The 18,684-nt window shown below is 41.5% G+C and overlaps 1 protein-coding gene across 1 annotated transcript in view; it reads right to left on the minus strand.

Moving 5' to 3' along the window:
• Nucleotides 1-2,724: 2,724 nt before the first annotated feature.
• The window catches only part of PRKN (parkin RBR E3 ubiquitin protein ligase), a 1,299,642-nt gene continuing 1,283,682 nt past the window's right edge, over nt 2,725-18,684 (minus strand). The window contains exons 11-12 of the mRNA XM_077899327.1: nt 10,134-10,251; nt 2,725-4,940 (exon numbers count right to left, since the gene is read on the minus strand). Of these exons, the coding sequence (XP_077755453.1) occupies nt 4,828-4,940; nt 10,134-10,251 (231 nt within the window). The 3' untranslated portion in view covers nt 2,725-4,827. The remainder of the gene's footprint in view (nt 4,941-10,133; nt 10,252-18,684) is intronic.

The raw sequence follows: 18,684 nt of genomic DNA on the forward strand, positions 1-18,684 counted from the left end.
CTGGGCGTCCCAGCAAGGAAGCTTTTCATTGTTTCATTTGCCATGCAGATTTGCTCAGAATTCAAAAATGCAGTTCTTAAGCCATGGAGCCTGGTCTGTGGCAAGCCAAGGGCTAGGTGTTATAGACGCAAAGATGAATACCATAGTTATGCTCTTATCTGTTCCTAGGGGGATAAATGAATAAAGTCTTACACAATAAATGCTATATATGGGGCTTATTTGTGAAGTGTCGGACTCTTGATTTTGGATCAGATCATGATCTCAGGGTTGTGAGATCGAGCCCTGAGAAAGGCTGTGTGGTGGGTGTGGAGTCTGCTTTACATTCTCTCCCTCTGCCTCTCCCCCTCTCCTGGCTCCCGGACTTTCCTTCTCAAAAAAAAAAAAAAAAAAAAAAGAAGCCATACATATATATTATAATAATAATAAATATAAATATATAATAATAAATATAAATAAATATATGATATATATATATTTGGTTCTTGGTACATGGCTCCCTAAAACCTTGGAATCTCTGGAGTGATGAGAATCATTAGTATGCTAATGAAGTGTCTGTGGTTGGGGGGCTTCAGGTAGCTTCAGGATGTTGGCTGCTTGTCAGAAAAACCAAGACTTGACTAGAGGCCTGGAACTTTCAGCCCCAATCCCCAACCATCCCTGGAAGGCTGAGATGGAGTTAATTACTCACAGCCAAAGATATTATCAATCATGCCTACTTAATGAAACCTCTGTAGAAACCCCTAAGCAAGGGGGTTTCAGAGAGCTTCCCAGTTGGTGCAGGGAAGGTGGTGCCCCTGTAGGGGGCAGGGACAGAAGCTCTGTGCATGCACCCTCTCCCTTCCCATTCCTGTCCTATGCAGTTCTCCATTTAGCGATCCCAGAGTTTGGATTCTTTTATGACAAGCCGCTAATAGTAAAGCACTTTCTTGAGTTTTGTGAGTCATTCTAGTGAGGTACTGAGCCCGAGGAGGGGTTGATGGGGGCCCCAGACTCACAGCCAGCCAATGAGAAGTACAGCTGGCAACCTGGGACTTGTGTCATGTCTGACGTGGGGGTGGTGTCACAGATCTGAGCTCTTACCTGCGGGGTCTGACACTTCCTCTGGGTCGTTCATGTCTGAATCAAACGGACTTGAAGGACACTCAGTTGCTGTGTGGAGAGCTGGAAAATTTGCTGATAAAGGGAAAAACACCACACAGCTATGGCGTGGGAAGTCGTATACCACACCATACAGGAACATTCAGGAAGGACCCTCGGTGAAGGTCAAGATGAGGAGTAAAGTGTTTCTGGAGGAGGTGATTAGATGAAGATCTGAGGCTGGCCAGCCAGAGCAGGAAGGGTGTGAAGAAAGAGGTTGTAAAGATTCTAGGTAGATGGAAAATCATGTGTGAAGATCAGGACACGAACTTCTCATTGTAAATATACATTTAAATTGATGTTCTAGGTTTTATACTTTGTTCTCTTATGAGTCGGATTAGTGTGAATCCATCTTCTGGGGTCCCAGTACCTCTTGATGCTGACAAAGTTGATTCGGTCCACACATCAGATGATGAGATTGGGGAACACAGTGGGCCTATCAAGGCAGCACCAACCATCTTTGTGCCAAACGTCATCTCGACAATATTTTTCACCTTTTTTCTTTTTTGGATGATTATCCAAACTGCAGAGAAAATTTTTACATATTTGTGGGCGGACAGTTTATTCATAGTGGGTAACTGGGAGATGAGTTCAATGTTGTATTGAAGTAGGGTTTTCTTTTAAAAACTGACATCGAGGGGCACCTGGGTGGCTCAGTCTGTTAAGAGTCCGACTCTTGGTTTCAGTTCAGGTCATGATCTCAGGATTGTGGGATCAAGCCCCACATCAGGCTCAGTGCTCAGCACAGAGTCTGCTTGAGATTCTTTCTCTCCCTCTCTCTTTGCTCCTCCCCCTACTAGTGCTCGCTTTCCTTCTCTCTCTCAAATAAATAAAATCTTAAAAACACACATGCATAAAAAATAAAAATAATAAAATAAAAACTGGCATCAATACTCTCCATGGTACCAGAAATGGCCCAGCAAGGATGGTGGTGAGGCACATGCTCCACAAGGCCAATGATGTTGGCTTTTCCCCACATTACTGTTGTGTTTCAAATAAGCGTTCCACATCTGTGTTTATTCATTTCCATTCACAATCTCAACTCTCTAATTTACACCCTGGAGATGAGTGTCAATACCAGGGCCATCATTCCTAGAAACTTTGTGTTTCTTTAGAGTATTTCCTGTGGTGTTTGGCACCAATGGGCCCTCATGGTGTGTGGCTTCCCTAATCTATGGATAGGAGCTCTCCAAGAATGTTCCATTCCAGATTGCTCAAACACAGGCTCATTGTCACTCATTTCAGCCACTGAAACAGTTCTAAAGAAATGCAGTGTCAACACACCCACGTTGAGAGCAATGCAAAGTCACTGAGCTTTTCTGAAATGACATTACAGAGAAAATCCTTGTAGTTTTTCCTGACTCAACTTCTGTTTTAAACATTTACTAGAAAAGTTTGCTGATAAAGCAGGAAAGTAACAGTTAGATTTTTTTAATTGAATGGTTTGCTTTTTAGATAAAAATGCCTGTTGCCTCACCAGGCGATCCCTTCAGGCAAGAGGGAGGCTCCTGGAGCGAGGTGTCCTGGGCTTCCCTCCCACACTTTGAGCATTTACTGAAAATCTACCCTCAGAGATGGACTCCAAAGCTCTTTTGATGCTTTTATTGATAATTTGAGTACAGCCTTAGACATAGTTGTCAAATATTCCTTTACACATTTCAGAGAAAAATAAAGATTTTTCTGCAAAGATTTTACTTCTATTCTTTTGATATATTCACATTTGGTTACACATTTCATGTTCAAACGTGTTCATTTATAGTGGTTTGTGATTCCCATTCATTTACAGAGGCTGTTTTTTTCTTAACTTGTTTCAGTGTTCTATTCTGGAAAAAGAAAAGAAAAGAAAGAAAAGAGAAGAAAAGAAAAGAAAAAAGAAAAGAAAAGAAAAGAAAAGAAAAGAAAAGAAAAGAAAAGAAAAGAAAAAAGACCACCACCAGGAAAGGAGCAGAGAGCCCCAGAAGTTTCTATCATGCCTGAACCCATGAGAGCAAACCTTGTTTGGGTTTCACGCACCCAACACAACATGCCGGTTTGGAGGGAAGCAATCACGACAGCATCACTAAACCCAAAAGTTATAGTGAATATAAAATAGTGGGTGTTCCATATGGCAGGGAGCCATCTGATTTGTCCTGTCAGGTCAGTGTCAGAAGCTATTTGCTGGGATTGTCAGTAATGCTCAGATATTGGCTCTCCGTTTCCTTGCTATGATCTTTAAGGCTTCCTGACATGAGTCTGGATTTTCTAAACAGAGCCTAGAAGAATGGTTAGGGATAGAGGGACAGACATTCTCAGGCAATATTCTAAGGTCCTTACCTCTCCTTCCCCAGCAAGGATTTCTGGTGCTATGTCTACAAAGAGAAGCCCCGAAAAGACAGACAATGAGAACAGAAGATGGTGGTTATAGGTTTTCATCTGTACACTGTGCTATAAGAAGATGAGGTTTGCTGCATAGTGTAAACACATCTTTTTTTGATGTGTTGTGAATGTCTAAAAAAAAAAAAGATGAAAACTTGGTGAACACTCCATTTGAATCCATGTCAATGTGAGGAAATATTCTAGTGTGACTCCACTGTTCTAGAGAAGAGCTCCTCTTGGAGGAACCCATTCAGGGAGCAGAGCCCCTGGGGCATGCAGATGGGGGACAGAGCAGGTGCAGAAAGAGCACTGACCCCCCTGGGATAGAATCGGTCTTGGTTTCATTTTGCCAGCCCTCGCCATGCTCCTGCTTTAAAGACTTCTGCACTTAACACCCTGCACTTTTGTTAACGTTGAGAATCATTATAAAGCCATTTCCAAAAACGTCTCCTCTATAGGCACCTTACCCATTAAATGTACAGTGAAGCCAGATATACTAGCTTGTTCTTCCAAGCTGCAAAATGAAGGTTTAAAATCAAATTATAGACTTTGTAATACTTTCAGAAAAACAATTTCTTTCTGAGGTCTCAAATAATTAAATGGAATGAAAGCACACGAAGTTTTGATTTCTATAATTTCAACATTCAAATTAACTTTCATAATTTCTCACTAGTTGACAAGCTGATTTATGCATAGTTGATATTACACCGATGCAATATATAAAGGTAGAATCCTTAGGGGTAAACACAGAGTTTGACTAATGCCTGGGGTTCTCTTTGGGAACAGATACTCTCTGAAAATTTAAATAAGAACATTGCTCCTAAAGTCAGGAATAGGGTTGTCGAACCCATTGCCCTCGGTTTTACAGAGAACCCCCGACACCGGTCTCTCCAATCTATTTCCTCACTGATGGCCTCTTCCCAATCTTCGCTGAAGGTCAAATGCAGGAAATGAAACCTGAGAAATCTTTCTGTCCTTAAATCCAGCCTGACTGGAATTCACAGGAGAATGGCAATCCATACAAAAGGTGGAGTGCACTTTCCATCTGTGCTCTGGGGTCTGTGTATTGAGGGCTGACACCTGAGAATACTTCGTGCTGCTTTTCATGAGCACCAAGGAAGGGATCCAGGAGCTTCTCCTGTAACTTTGTTTTTGTGGATTGGGAAGGGATTTGAGGGGTGCGTGCGTGTCTCTCTGTGTGTGTGTGTGTGTGTGTGTGTGCATGTGGCGGCGGGGGCGGGGGAGAGAAAGAGAGAGAGTTTGGAGAAAGAGCAGCAAATTGTGGGACTCTGTACATTTCCAAGTTGGCTGGCGGTGGGGCGCCTGCTCGCAGGGCTACACGTCGAACCAGTGGTCCCCCATGCAGGTCCGGTTCCACTCACAGCTGCAGGTCCAGCACCACTCCAGCTGGCACTGGGGCTGTGGGCACTTCATGTGCATGCATCCTCCTGCAGGCAGACAAAAGACACGGGCAAACATCTGGAGAACATCCTTCCCGCCCCAACACACTGGTCTAAGAAAGGACTTTCCAAGGGAATGTCACCCACAATCCCAGGGCATTCTGAAGTTAGGGCATCTATTAAGAAAGGAGTGAGGGTAGAGCTCACCACTCCCATCTAGGACAAATTCTATATAAATAAATAAGTTAAATATTTTATTAATATATAAATATACATACAAATATATATAAATATAAATAAATTTATATATTTTATAATATTTATATATTATATATAATGTATATCTTTTATATATATAAATATATATTATTTATTCATGAGAGACAGAGAGGGAGAGAGAGAGAGGCAGAGGCACAGGCAGAGGGAGAAGCAGGCTCCATGCAGGGAGCCCCATGTGGGACTTGATCTGGGACTCCAGGATCACACCCTGGGCTGAAGGCGGCACTAAGCCGTTGAGCCACCTGGGCTGCCCCAAATTTTATTTATAAATCTGAGTCTATTTACTTCTCCTGAAATGGGATTTAGAGACAAAGATGTTGTGTTTTCACAAGCAGGGGTCAATTCCTCATTGAAATGTGTATTGTTTCATGTTTTAAAGAGATGTTAATATACTTAATAATTTAACACAGTACATATACTGTTACTTGCCTTGGCAAAATTCATGAAATGGGAGTTGGGAAAACAGTACTGAAAGTATTTAGGAAACAATACATTCCTTAATGCTGTTTGAAATGGTATTTAAGATGAGCAGATGGGGGAAACTAGGCACGCTGGGCGGATTACCTAATTTACTCCCCAAAAGCACCTAGTAAGTGGGAGTGTTACTCCGCTGTAGAATTTTCTCAAGGTCAAGTACTTCTAAGTGGTAAAGCCTGGGATTTAACCAGGATCTGTTCTTTCCTAGAATGGGGCTTTTGCAGCATGAAATGAAGGGTCCCTTATTCCAGGATTTATTGTGGGATACCTCCTCTTCCCGCATTTGTTAAATTCATTTCTTATTTGCTTCTGGGGCTCAGACATCACGGCTGCAGTGGAGTGCAGAAATTCAGTCAGTTTCTAGATAATTCAGGCAAAAGCAGTTCTTTGCTTGAATTCAACACAACATCAGATGTGCTCTATTATTCAATTTTACCAATTATCTTGTTAAGTCATTTTTTCTTGCCAAATTTTCCAGGTAATTGCTTCCGTACTGTCTCATTTTTATCATTAGAAACATGGCATGAGAACTTCCACTGATTTAAAATATTTATGAATATATAACTAAAGGTATTTGCTTTAGGATAATTTAAGGGCATTTTTAAAAAAGATTTTATTTATTTATTCATGAGAGACACAGAGAGAGAGGCAGAGACATAGGCTGAGGGAGAAGCAGGCTCCATGCAGGGAGCCCAACATGGGACTCGATCCAAGATCCTGGGGTTAACGCCCTGAGCTGAAGGCAGACCTCAACCGCTGAGCCACCCAGGCATCCCAATTTAAGGTCATTTAAAATCCCATACTTTTCTACTTCTTTTTGGTTGGTTTTCAAGATTGTTTAGAAATTATAAATATGCATAAAATAAAGGGGAAAACTCAGCTATGATATTTTCATCTTGCTAGATCTCATTTAGGATTACACAATTGCAGGACTGTACAATTTTCAACACATATTAAATGATTATATGCTTATGATGTAAATAATACAATGTTTTCCTACTATGCCAAAATCTTCATAGATATGGAATACTAACATTACAAATAAGATCTTATTATAGAAACTAGAACCATGATGGCTCTTTAGAATAAGAAGAAAGGAAATAGGGAGAGAGAATATTCATGTTATTAACTTTCTTTCCCTCTCCTGTTGCTTGATATATATATGCAAGGCAGTATGCTAGCTCCCGTGATATGGAGAAGCACCAGGGATTCTAATTTGAAAAGCTTTGCTAATGTAAAAGTAAATGCGAGCAAGAAGCTGCTGACAGCTTCACCAGACTTTGTGGGCCTTTAAAGAAATAAATTATGACTATGACTTTTCTCATATGAGAGGAAAGTCCCCTGGCTGATGCCTAAAACCACGAAAAGTCCAGCCTCTGCCCATCAGCACCGAGTCTTTCATTAGGTTTAATGAGAACAGAAGTTCTTGAACGACCCAAAGGGAGACTTAACAGGCAACAGGCACTTGTTGATCAGAGAATGGAAGCAGAGTCTCATCTGTTTGAGGTGCAAGTGAGGGAAGACACTTTCCTGGACTGAAGATTACAGGTGGAGGCTTAGCCTGTCTTTAAAATGGAAATGAGCCTCATTTTCATTGAGGCTTTGCTGCAGGAAGAAGGACTTTCTGGGATTCAGAGGACTGTGGCCTAGGCCACGAGTGTCCTTTGAGAACGAAATGATGAATCCAGCTTTTCTTGCCTGCAGAGCTCACGTTTGTCTGTCATATGGTCTAAAACAGTTTAGATTAACAATAGCTTATTATTAATAAGCTTAAGGTTTCAGCTTTTCTGCTCATAGGTTAAAAATCTCTAGGTGAAAAATCAGGGCTTTCCACGTATAGTAAATCATGGTATTTCAGAGAAATAGCAGATCAGGAAGCCATTCTAGAGCATGTAGCACGTGACTCGGTCAGGGCCACCTGCCAGGGCTGTGGGGGCAAGGGGTGGGGAGTCGAGGGGTCTGATCGAAGGCAGGTCTGACCCGATCACTTCCCGGCGTCGCACCTGCAATGGCTCCCCGTCTTACAGAATCAGGTCCCAGCCCTTCATGTCCCCTCCATCCTGTGCACCACTTCTGCACCTGCTCCTGCCCTGCCTCACCTGGAACTCCCAACCGCTGGGCTTCCTGCACACCCAGCATCTCCAATCTCCACGCCCTGCTCTTGCAGGGCTGCCGTCCTCCAAGGCTTCCCTCTGGCTCCCTTGACAGGCTCATCTCTACTGACCCCTCAGTTCTCTACTCAGGTATCACCTCTTTCAGGAAGGCAACTCTTAGCCCTCCGGCTTTTGTGCTCTATTCGTTTGCTTTCTCTATTATATTTTAATACAAATATCTGCTTATGCGTGATCCCTTTTACTAGCTACTTTTTGACTCAATGGGTATTTGTCAGTGCTTTTCTGGGGTGGGGGGTGTTCAGGGGATAAACAAGCAAGGCTCATGACCTTTGGTAATAGCAGAATGGTCTCCTACTATTTGGTTTGCATTCTTGAAATCCGTGTGCAATGAATGGAGCACTGGCCCATGTTTATCAGCACTGCACATCCTCCCTCGTGAAGAGTCTGCATCTTTTCTGACTTCCCGTTGCTCACAGGGCACTGCTCAAGCAGCGAGGACTGGAAGAGTTCTTGCCCTGGTTCCACTGATGTCCTCTCTTCATACCTCGTGTGCCAGCCCACCTTCCAGGCACATTCCAGCACGCAGAGGAATGCACTGACTCACTGCACCCATTTATTTATTTATTTCTAAGAGACTGTTGTTTCAGAGCCAGGGACTTGGCCTGAGCTGAGACCGTTCCTGCTGCACAGGGATGTGTCAGCACTCTCTTGTTTGCATTAACGAAGACCTTCTAAAGGACACATGTGACGAAAGAGAGGCTCGCAGGCCCATCCTGAGATTGCCGGGTGAGGCAGCTGTTCGCAGCCTCCCACCCAGGTGCAGTTCATGCTCAGTGAGGGGAATGTGGGGAAAGGTGTCCCCGGTGCTGCGTTATTTCTCATCTCATCTCATTCTTTTATTTCTCAGTGCTGTGGCCTCTACCTCACGTTCGGAATGGGCTCTGGGCACTGGGCTGGGATGGCTTTCCTAGGATGGATGGCAATAGGTACGCCGCTGGCTGGTGCGAGGTATCAGAGTGGCCCAAAGCAGAACCCTGAATGTGGGCTAGTGCTGCAGGGCAGAGAGGCTCCACTATGACCACCCATAGGCAACATGACACCAGTGCCACGGAAGCTCAAGGCGGGAGGAAGAGCTGTAGCCACAAGCCTGGGCGTACCATCGTGGAGCTGAGTGGGCCTCCCTCTGTGTTCCTCAGTGAGGACAGGGCTCTTTGTCCATTAGGACAGGAGTGGGGAGGACAGGCTCTCCCTTCCCCACAGCTATTTATAAGGAGGTATCACTGTGGCTGCGTGTGTCAGGGAGGGAGACCAGGCCTTGGAGTGCCAGTAGGGAGTGTCATTAGGTTGAGAACTGTTCAGAGTATGGATCCCATGTTTCTAAGCCCATTGACCCACACCACGTAGGGCCTCTACATGGGCTCCTAAAACGCATCTCAACCCCAGCTTCCAGAGGCATCTCCAAATGATCACTTCACATTCTTAAAATTCAGAGAGTAGTTGGTAAAGGGCAGAAGGAATAGCTTTATTGAGAAACATACTCATGTAAAGGATATTTTAATGAAGCAGGCAAGTGTCACGATAACATGAGGCTCTAAATCTCCCACAGAAGGATGGAGAAACCAAAGCCCAAAGAGCATGCTGGTGTTCAAAGGTATACAAATTGGTGTGAAGGGGGAAAAAAAGGAATTTCATGGCCAAAAAATTGGGGAACCATGTAATTAAACAAAATCACACGGATTTCTTTACGAAAGGAATCCTGAATTGCTAATGTATATTGTGAATGGGAATATATTGCGATTTCTGTGAGTGGTAAAGGATTTGATATTTGTAGGGAACTTAGGACAAGCATCCAGTAAATGCTCAATAAAAGTTAATTGTGTTGTTATTATCCAAGAGGGACATCCAATAGGAATGACCTTATAATCCTTTCCCTACAAATAACTCTAGATGTCAGAATACCATGGAGGATACTCTGAGAAATATTGGGCAAATATATATATTTGACTATGCTGGTGGACAACTTACCAGATAAAAAGTGTCTAATATTATTAATAATTAATAACAATAAGGGCAATTGGTGTTTATTGATTGTCTAAGCCAGGCACTTGGCTGAGTATCTGCCATGCGTGATATCTCATGATTCTACTATTGTGGGGCAGCTGCTGTTTGACAGAAGAGAATTTCGGGCTTAAGCAGTTAAGAAACTTGACCTGGGAGAGTGAGATTTGCATTATGTCCAATGGCTCCAACCTCTCTGAGTGCTGAGCTACTCAGTTACACATCCTCCAAGAGTTCTTGCTTATTATAACCACACGGCTCACGCTTTCCAAGAACTCTCCAAATCCTCACTTTTTCCATACCCCAGACTCACCATTTTTTTCAACGGGCACATGGCAACGGGGACAGGGCTTGGTGGTTTTCTTGATTGTCTCTTTGGAGGCCTCTTCCCACCGAGCTTGCTCTGCTGCCTTCTCATCAACTTTGTAGGCCTGCAGAATAAAGATGGACAGAGTTGAAACTCAGATCTTTGTGTTGGGGTTGAAATGTAGGTTCCTTGAGACACTGGTCCAGGAAATTCTTAAAGATGGAAGTGCCTTCAGGCAAGAAACTCAAACATAAACTCACTTGACAAGTGGTGGGCAAGGCCTGACACGCACGGAACATAGTTTTCTTGGCATGTGGCCTTTGCTTATAAGCTGAGAAAACATGTCTTGATTTTATAGCATGAGATCCTTTCTTTGGTTGTTTGAATAACTGTAATAAAAAACATCTATCAGGTGTTAAACATGCAGGCAAGTTGATAAATGCTCTACAGACACCTCTTTGTCCGATGGTTTGTCAGGCAAGTGTATTAGTTTTTCTTTTACATCAATGATTAGATGAGTTAAAAAGTTGCCCAAAGCTGGAAAGGGGGATGTTTTGATATCCTTCTATGTCTTGTTACCTTTCATTCTCACACCTGGAGAATGGGGAGCTCCAAATGTTGTTACAGAAGAGATAGGAGCCAGAAGAAGGAAATTAAGTCGACTTGACATAGAAGGCAGAGGGAGTCGGGAAGAGCCAGGGGTGAAGACTGTGGGCTCAGGACACAGGTGCCTGGGCTCCAATCCCAGCTCCATCCAGGTGGGACCCTGTCAGATACTCCCTCACCTGAAAATTCTCATCTCTTAAATGGAAATAAACAATGCCTAGTGCATTGGGGGGTATTAAGGATTGACGGAGGGATCCCTGGGTGGTGCAGCGGTTTGGCGCCTGCCTTTGGCCCAGGGCGTGATCCTAGAGACCCGGGATCGAATCCCACATCGGGCTCCCGGTGCATGGAGCCTGCTTCTCCCTCTGCCTATGTCTCTGCCTCTCTCTCTTTCTCTCTCTGTGACTATCATAAATAAATAAAAAATTAAAAAAGAAAAAAAGAAAAGGATTGACGGAATTTCTTTAAAGGCTTGGAACTAGCATCTGGAACGTGTATAATATGAATACCTCAGGCAAGCTCTCAGAAATGTTTGCTAATATTATTATTGTTACGGGACTGACTTATTCCTGACTCTCTGCACAAAGTGGAGGAGGGGTTTCATGCAACCACACAGATACTCATCCTGTTCCTGTCTAATCACTCAGACACTGCCGTCTCTTCTGCTTACTTCAGGACTGAATGACATGTGCAGAAAAAGGATTGGTACATTTTTGGATTCAGTACAAGAAACTTGTGGTCTAGGTCTATATTTACAAAGATTTCAACATGTTAATCCAAACAGAATCCCTCCATTTTTGCCTCTATTTTATTCAAAAATTTTTTTCTGCTATGCCTTAAAATTAACATGAGCAAGCAAGTCACTTTATTTACTTATAACTATTTAAAAATATTTCCAGAGCAATTTTTAAGTTAAGAAACTACTAAAACTAACTTCAAATATAAATTAGTGAAGAAATCAAATATCATTAAATGCTCTAATACTCTGATAATACTCATAATAATAATGATAAAACTTTACAAACTTATAATGTTTTACACTTGACTTTTGTTATTTCAGTTGCTCCTCCCAATAACCTAGAGAAAACAGCGGGGTTTCTAATAGATACCAAACTTATTTTGCAGATGAAGTCTCTGAGTAATTACTAAAGGTCAAGTGCCAGGTTCAGGATGCTTAAATCGTATATGGCAGCATCAATGCTCATCAAATGTAAGAATCTGGAAAGCCTGGGGGTGCTTGGGTGGCTTAGTTGGTTAAGCATCTGCCTTAAGCAATGGTCATGATCCCAGGGTCCCAGGATCGAGGCCTGCATTGGGTTCCCTTCTCAGCAGAGTCTGCTTCTTTATCTGCACCCCGACCCCCAGTTGTGTGTGCACATATTCGCTCTCTCCTTCTCTCAAATAAATAAATAAAATATTAAAATTTTTTTGGAAAACCTGAAGGAATTTTTTTGGAAAACCCAAACCAGAGATGCTCACACACAGATAACATTACGCTTTGAGAATCAAACTCTGTCAAGCACCATCATGCTTAGCAGGTTTTCTAGGTGGTGAGAGTGATACAGCCTCAGTTAGTATGCATCCTCTGATCGCCCTGGTGCCGTGAGGTACCTAGAGAAGATGCAGAATCTAGTGAGTAGAATCCTTCACCCCACATATGAATCCAACTTTTAGCATTTCACTGTCAGATTCTAAATACTTAAAAAATGTTAATTTTTTTCAGTCTTAGTAAAAACACCAAAAGCAAAGGCAACAAGAGCAAAAATAAACAAGTGGGACTCCATCAAGTTAAAAAGTTTCTGCATAGCAAAGGAAACCACCAGCAAAATGAAAACGCAACTTGCTGAATGGGAGAAGATATTTGCAAATCTTATACCTGATAAGAGGTCAATATCCAAAATATATAGAGAGCTCAGATAAGTCAATAACAATAAAACCAAGCAATCTGATTTAAAAAATGGGAAGAGGATCTGAGTAGACATTTTTCCAAAGAAATTTATACAAATGGCCTACAGGGACATAAAAAGGTGCTCCACATCACTCATCACCAGGGAAATGCAAATCAAAGCCACGATGAGATGTCCCCTTATGCCTGTTAGAATGGATATTACAAAAAGACGGGAGAGAACAAGTGTTGGCAGATGTGGAGCAAAGAGAGCTCCTGTGCACTGTTGGTGGGAATGTAAACTGGTGCAGCCATTATGGAAAACAGTATCCTGCCATTTGTGACAACATGCATACCCCCTGAGGGCATTATGCCAAGTGAAGTAAGTCAGAGAGAAAGACAAATACTATATGATCTCACTTATATGTAGAATCTAAACCAGAACTCACAGATACAGAGAACAGATTGATGGTGGCCAGAGGTGGGATTTGGGAATGAAAGTAGTTAACAACACTGGATTATATATTTGAAAGTTGCAAAGAAAGTAGATCTTAAAAGGTCTTATGAGATGAAAAAATCTTGTATCTCTGTATGGTGATGGGTGTTAACTACATCAGTGCTAATCATTATACATATGTATATATATCGAATCATTATGTTGTACACCTAAAACTAATATAATGTTACTTATCAATTATATCTCAAAAAAGAACAATGTATCATGAGGCAAATAACTTTAATTTTAAAAAATTTTAATTCTAGTGGAGTTAACATACAGAATTGTGTTAATTTTAGGTGTATAATGTAGTGATTCAACACTTCAATACATCACCTGGTGCTCATCAGGACATAAGTAACTGTGCTTATACCTCATTTGCAGCATTCAGTGGTTTTTATTGTAATTAGTGTTTCTATTTCTGTTATTTCCAATAGAAAGTGAATTTGCCCAGAGCCAAGATCACGTTTGTGTCCTCCTCACATCTCCAGTATCTGGCATAGTGCCTGGTACCTAGGAGGCACTCAATAGGCACTCAGTAAATGTTAGCTCAGTGAATGAAGAAATGACATAATCCACAAAGATGCTAACATGATAATCATTTGGGAATAAAGCCCCCAGAACCAGGTGGGGCACATGGGGTGCATCCTAATGGTGATCCTTGCAGTGAAGCAAATCTCTTTGCATTAGAGAAATCCCCTTCACAAAGGAAACTTCCTTTATAACTCAGAGGGTGTCATCTGATTTGTTAATACTTCATTAGGATATAACAGAGTAAGTTTAATGGCTAAGAACAACTACAGGTATTGAGAACTTCCTTTGGATCTGGGACAATTTACAGGCCACTCGTGGCTGAGTGTACAGTGTGATAAAGCCGCGGTTAATGAGATCGGTTGCAAGATTTAGTGAGTAGGTTTGGATCTTAAGTACACATCTTCCAATCAGCTCAGATTCATAGGGGAGCCTAATCCTCAGTGATACACAGCAAATACATCCCCCAGCCATATGTTCCAAGATTTTCTTTTTAAGGTCCAGGAGCTTGTAACTCTAAAGCAATGCTTTACAATTATTTACTGCAGTGTCTGGATGAGAGAAATAGGTAATGTTACTTACTAAAAATTTATTTCAAAATGCTGCTTTTCAGCAGTATGGCACACTGTCCACTAAGTGCAATTTCTCCCTGGCCTATACATCTAAAGATGTTGGATGAAATATGGAAGGAAAATCGCTGCTTAATGCATGGCTGATCTGATAGAAACATAAAGGAAATCCTTGGTGGCTGGAACAAGAAAGAGAAGATCCTTCTGGTTAAGGGAGGGAGGAATCTGGGGTTTGTGATGGGGCTGTTTTCCTGGTCTCAGGCAGCCCAGAGTCTGGGTCTTTACAGGCCCTGAGAGTATAGATGGAGAAAACTTGGGCCACAGCAGGGTGGAAGATGAAATTAAATTTTCCAATTACACAGGGACAACCTAGACTCCCAAGGGGTGACATCTTCACCTGATGGATTAGGGGGAAAAAATCTTTCCAGAAGAGAGAATTGATAAATAATTAATAAGGCTGTGTGCTGCCTTCAGCTTTTTGGTGAGTCAGGTTGGAGAGACAAAGTCTCCCTGAAAATTCCTAATCACTAAGCCTCATACACAAGATTTTTGAAAGGAATTCATATTACTGATTAGCTAAATAAATAACCTGAGCCAAGAAGTTAATTTTAAATACTCTGGTTACTCTGGTAGCATACCCAGGAACCTGGCTGGAGCAAAACTATTTTCCATAAAACAATGCACTTCAAAAAACCAAACTTCCAAAAAAATTACCCAAATAAAGTTCCAAAGAGCCCAAGATCACAATAAAAAAAAAGTTATCTAGTGCAGGAAAAAACGAATTATCATGAGTGAAAGTGGCAGAAATACAAAACTGAAGAAGCTAACCAGCAAAGGCTGTAGATATTGGAGTGATCAGATACAGAGTACAAAATAAATGTGTTTGATATGCTCAAAGGAATAAAAGCATGAGAAGTTTGGTGAAGACGTAAGAGACTATTACAACTAACGAGGCAGCTTTGAAAAAAAAAACATATTTCTTTGTTGTATTTTTTCTGAACACAAAGAAACCAATGATTAGAAATTAGAAACCCAGTTGAATTACATAGCAAATGAAATACAAATGAGAGGAGAATTTGTGAACTGGAAGATGAAGCTGGAGAAATTACATAGACTGCAGATCAGAGAGCAAACGGTCAAAAAATATGAAAAGGAGAGTAGGAGTTAGTGGGGACAGAGAGAGAGGGTACAACACTTCTCTAGAGTCCTGGACAAAGATAACAGAGAGCAGGCAGGAGAAACGGTATTGAAGACAGAGAGGCAAAGGAAATAGATTAACTACAAAGAAATTACAATTATTCTGATGGCAGATTTCTCAACCCATGGATGCTAGCAGACAGTATGATATCCACAGAGTACTGAAAGAGTACTAGTCTACTTAGAATTATATACAAGCAAGATTAATTTTCAAAATAAGTATTAATAAAAATCCTTTCAAACATGATACAGGGTATTTCTTTCCTTTTTATTTTATTTTTTTAAGATTCTTATTTATTTATTTGACGGAGTGAGAGAGTACAAGCAGGGGGAGGGGCAGAGTGTGAGGGAGAAGCAAGCTCCCCGCTGTGCAGGGAACCTGACATGGGGTCCTGGGATCATGACCTGAGCCCAAGGCAGACGCCTAGCCAACTGAGCCACCCAGGTGCCCCAATACAGGATATTTCTCATCAACAGACCTTCACGAAAGGCACAACCAATAGGATAAAGTCCAAAGGAAGACCTGAGTCACAAGAAGCAACTGTGAGCAAGGAAAATGGTACTGTGTGGTAAATCGAAACAAATATTGACTATATGAAACTATCAAAATCATGTTCAATTTATAGGTTCAAAAATATCAAGGTAAAAAAAATATATCAAGGTAGAACTAAAATGCTGGGCAAGAGTCGCATATAAGTAAAAGAATTAAGTGGCTCTAAGGTGCTTATAATATTTGGGCTGAGGGTCATTGACTTTGTTACATTAAGATATGTTTAAATTTCTAGTGTAAGCATTAAAAGAAAAGAGAGAGTATTTTGCTTCTAAACAAGGAAAAAGTAGAATTAACGGGGAAAGCAAAGTCAAAAAGAAGGCAAGAAATGGAAGTACAGAAATATAGAAAGTATAAAGTGGCAGAAACGATTGCAAGTAGGTTGGTACTCACAGTGGTGTGAGGTGAACTATAATCTAGAGAAAGAGTTGGTAAAGCATGGCCCATAGGCCAAGTCTGGTTTGCCACTATGCTGTAAACAAAGCTTTATTGAATTGTCATGTTCATTCAGCTACTTATCGTCTATGGGTAGAATTCAGCTGCGGGAAGCTACAGGACTGAGCATTTGTTTTTGGGCTGGCTGCCAAATGGGGGGCCATTCTCAGGATCTAGAGGCTGCCTTCGTTCCCTAACTCTTGGCTCCCTTCCTCAATAATAGCAGTCAGTGGTGGCCTCCTTCTCATGCTTGAATCTCTCCTGCCTCTTCTTCTACCCCACCTCTCTGATTTCATCTGGGAAAGGTTCCCTTCTTTTAGGAGCTCATGCAATTAGATTGGACCCTGTTGGATCATCTAGGAGTCACCTTTTTTTAAAAAAAGATTTTATTTATTTATTCATGAGAGACACACAGAGAGAGGCAGAGACACAGGCAGAGGGAGAAGCAGACTCCCTGTGGGGAGGCTGACATGGGACTCCATCCCAGGACCCCGGGATCACGCCCTGAGCTGAAGGCAGATGCTCAACCACTGAGCCACCCAGGTGTCCCTAGGAATCACATTTTTCTTTTTCTTTCTTTCTTTTTTTTTTTTAAGATTTATTTATTTATTCATAAGAGACACACAGAGAGAGGAGAGACACAGGCAGAGGGAGAAGCAGGCTCCATGCAGGGAGCCCAATGTGGGACTTGATTCTGGGTCTCCGGGACCATGCCCTGAGCTAAAGGCAGACGCCCAACCCCTGAGCCACCCAGGTGTCCCAGGAATCACCTTTTAATCACATTTGCAAAGTCCCTTCTGCCAGGTAAGGTACCATATTCCCAGGGGCCAGGGAGTAGGGTGTGAACATCTATTTATCAAGGGCCATTACTATATACCTGCCCCTGGTCTAGAGTGGTGTTCTTAGCTTTTCTTTTTTTGTGCCCTGGTTCCTTTGGGCAGTCCTTGGACTTATCAGTGTTTTAAACTGCAAAATATAAAATTTGAAGACTGCAAACTATCATGAAATACGGTTATTAAATGATACTTTTTTAAACAAAGTACTGTATGCGTTTTATTGTTGCTAACAAATGAGTTAGCAGGATCTAGTGGTTGATGTAAAATTACCATTAGCATAAGTAATGAGCATAACTGATATTTTAGGATATCTGTAACAACTATAACTTGATATGAAAACATAAATAACTTCTATTGGATTGAGCCACAGGTAGTGCTAAAATTATTGTAGTTTGTGGTCACTGTTCATAATGGAAGGAACTGTTGAATTTTAGTGAGCAGTTAATGAAAACACAATGAAATTTTCCCCATCCAGGTTTATGGACCCCTGAATTCTCTTGCATCATGCATTAAGAATTCCGGCTCCAGGAGATAGGTGGTTACAAGAATGTCTATAGCATTCTGGCTATAACAGCAAGAAAATATAAACAACCAATGTGCCCATCTACAATTCACTGGAAATACAAATTGTGGCATATTTATAACCATGAAACACTGCACATCTTTGAAAATGAACGGGCTCAGGAATACACGTCAACACACTGGATGTCAAAAACATAATGTTGAAGGAATATAAAACAAGTTGCAAAAACTACATGATTTCTTTCATATAAAGTTGAAACACAAATTTGTGATAAGATAGTATTTGTGCTTTTAAAAACACTCAACTAGATAGTAAGAAAACATACACGCATGTTAAAAATCTAAAGACACACAGACGGTGATTCACAGGGGCGTCTGGGTGGCTCAGTCGGTTGAGGGTCTGCCTTTGGCTCAGCTCATGATCTTGGGGTCCTGGGATGGAGGCCCATGTTCGGCTCCACGCTCAGTGGAAAGTCTGCTTCTCCCTCTGCCCCTCCCCCTGCTTGTGCTCTCTGCCTCGTTTTCTCAAACTAAAAAAGAAAAATAAAGTCTTAAAAAAAAAAAGGTGATTCAGATACAAGGTGAGGCAGGGGTCTCCTTGGGCATGAGGGAGGTGGGCTGGTGACAAGCTCACAGCCAGATGTCAGAGATTTGTTTGAAGTTTTGCTTCTTATGGTGGGTGGGATGCATGTGTGTTCACTTTATTTCTTGAAAATTATTATTCCTTAAATTGCATGTGCTTGATATATTGCTTTATATTACGTATGTACATATATAATGTGTTTAATGTTCATACTAAAGCCCAAATATTATTTTAAATATGCATGTGGAAATTACAGTAAAGTAAGTTTCTAATTTTCTCATTTTTGCTACTATTACATGATTGCAATCACTATTTAAAGGTATATTTCAAAAAAACCTCATTTTAAA

Source organism: Canis aureus, chromosome 1 (genome assembly GCF_053574225.1).
Source record: "Canis aureus isolate CA01 chromosome 1, VMU_Caureus_v.1.0, whole genome shotgun sequence".
Taxonomy (NCBI): Eukaryota; Metazoa; Chordata; class Mammalia; order Carnivora; family Canidae; genus Canis; species Canis aureus.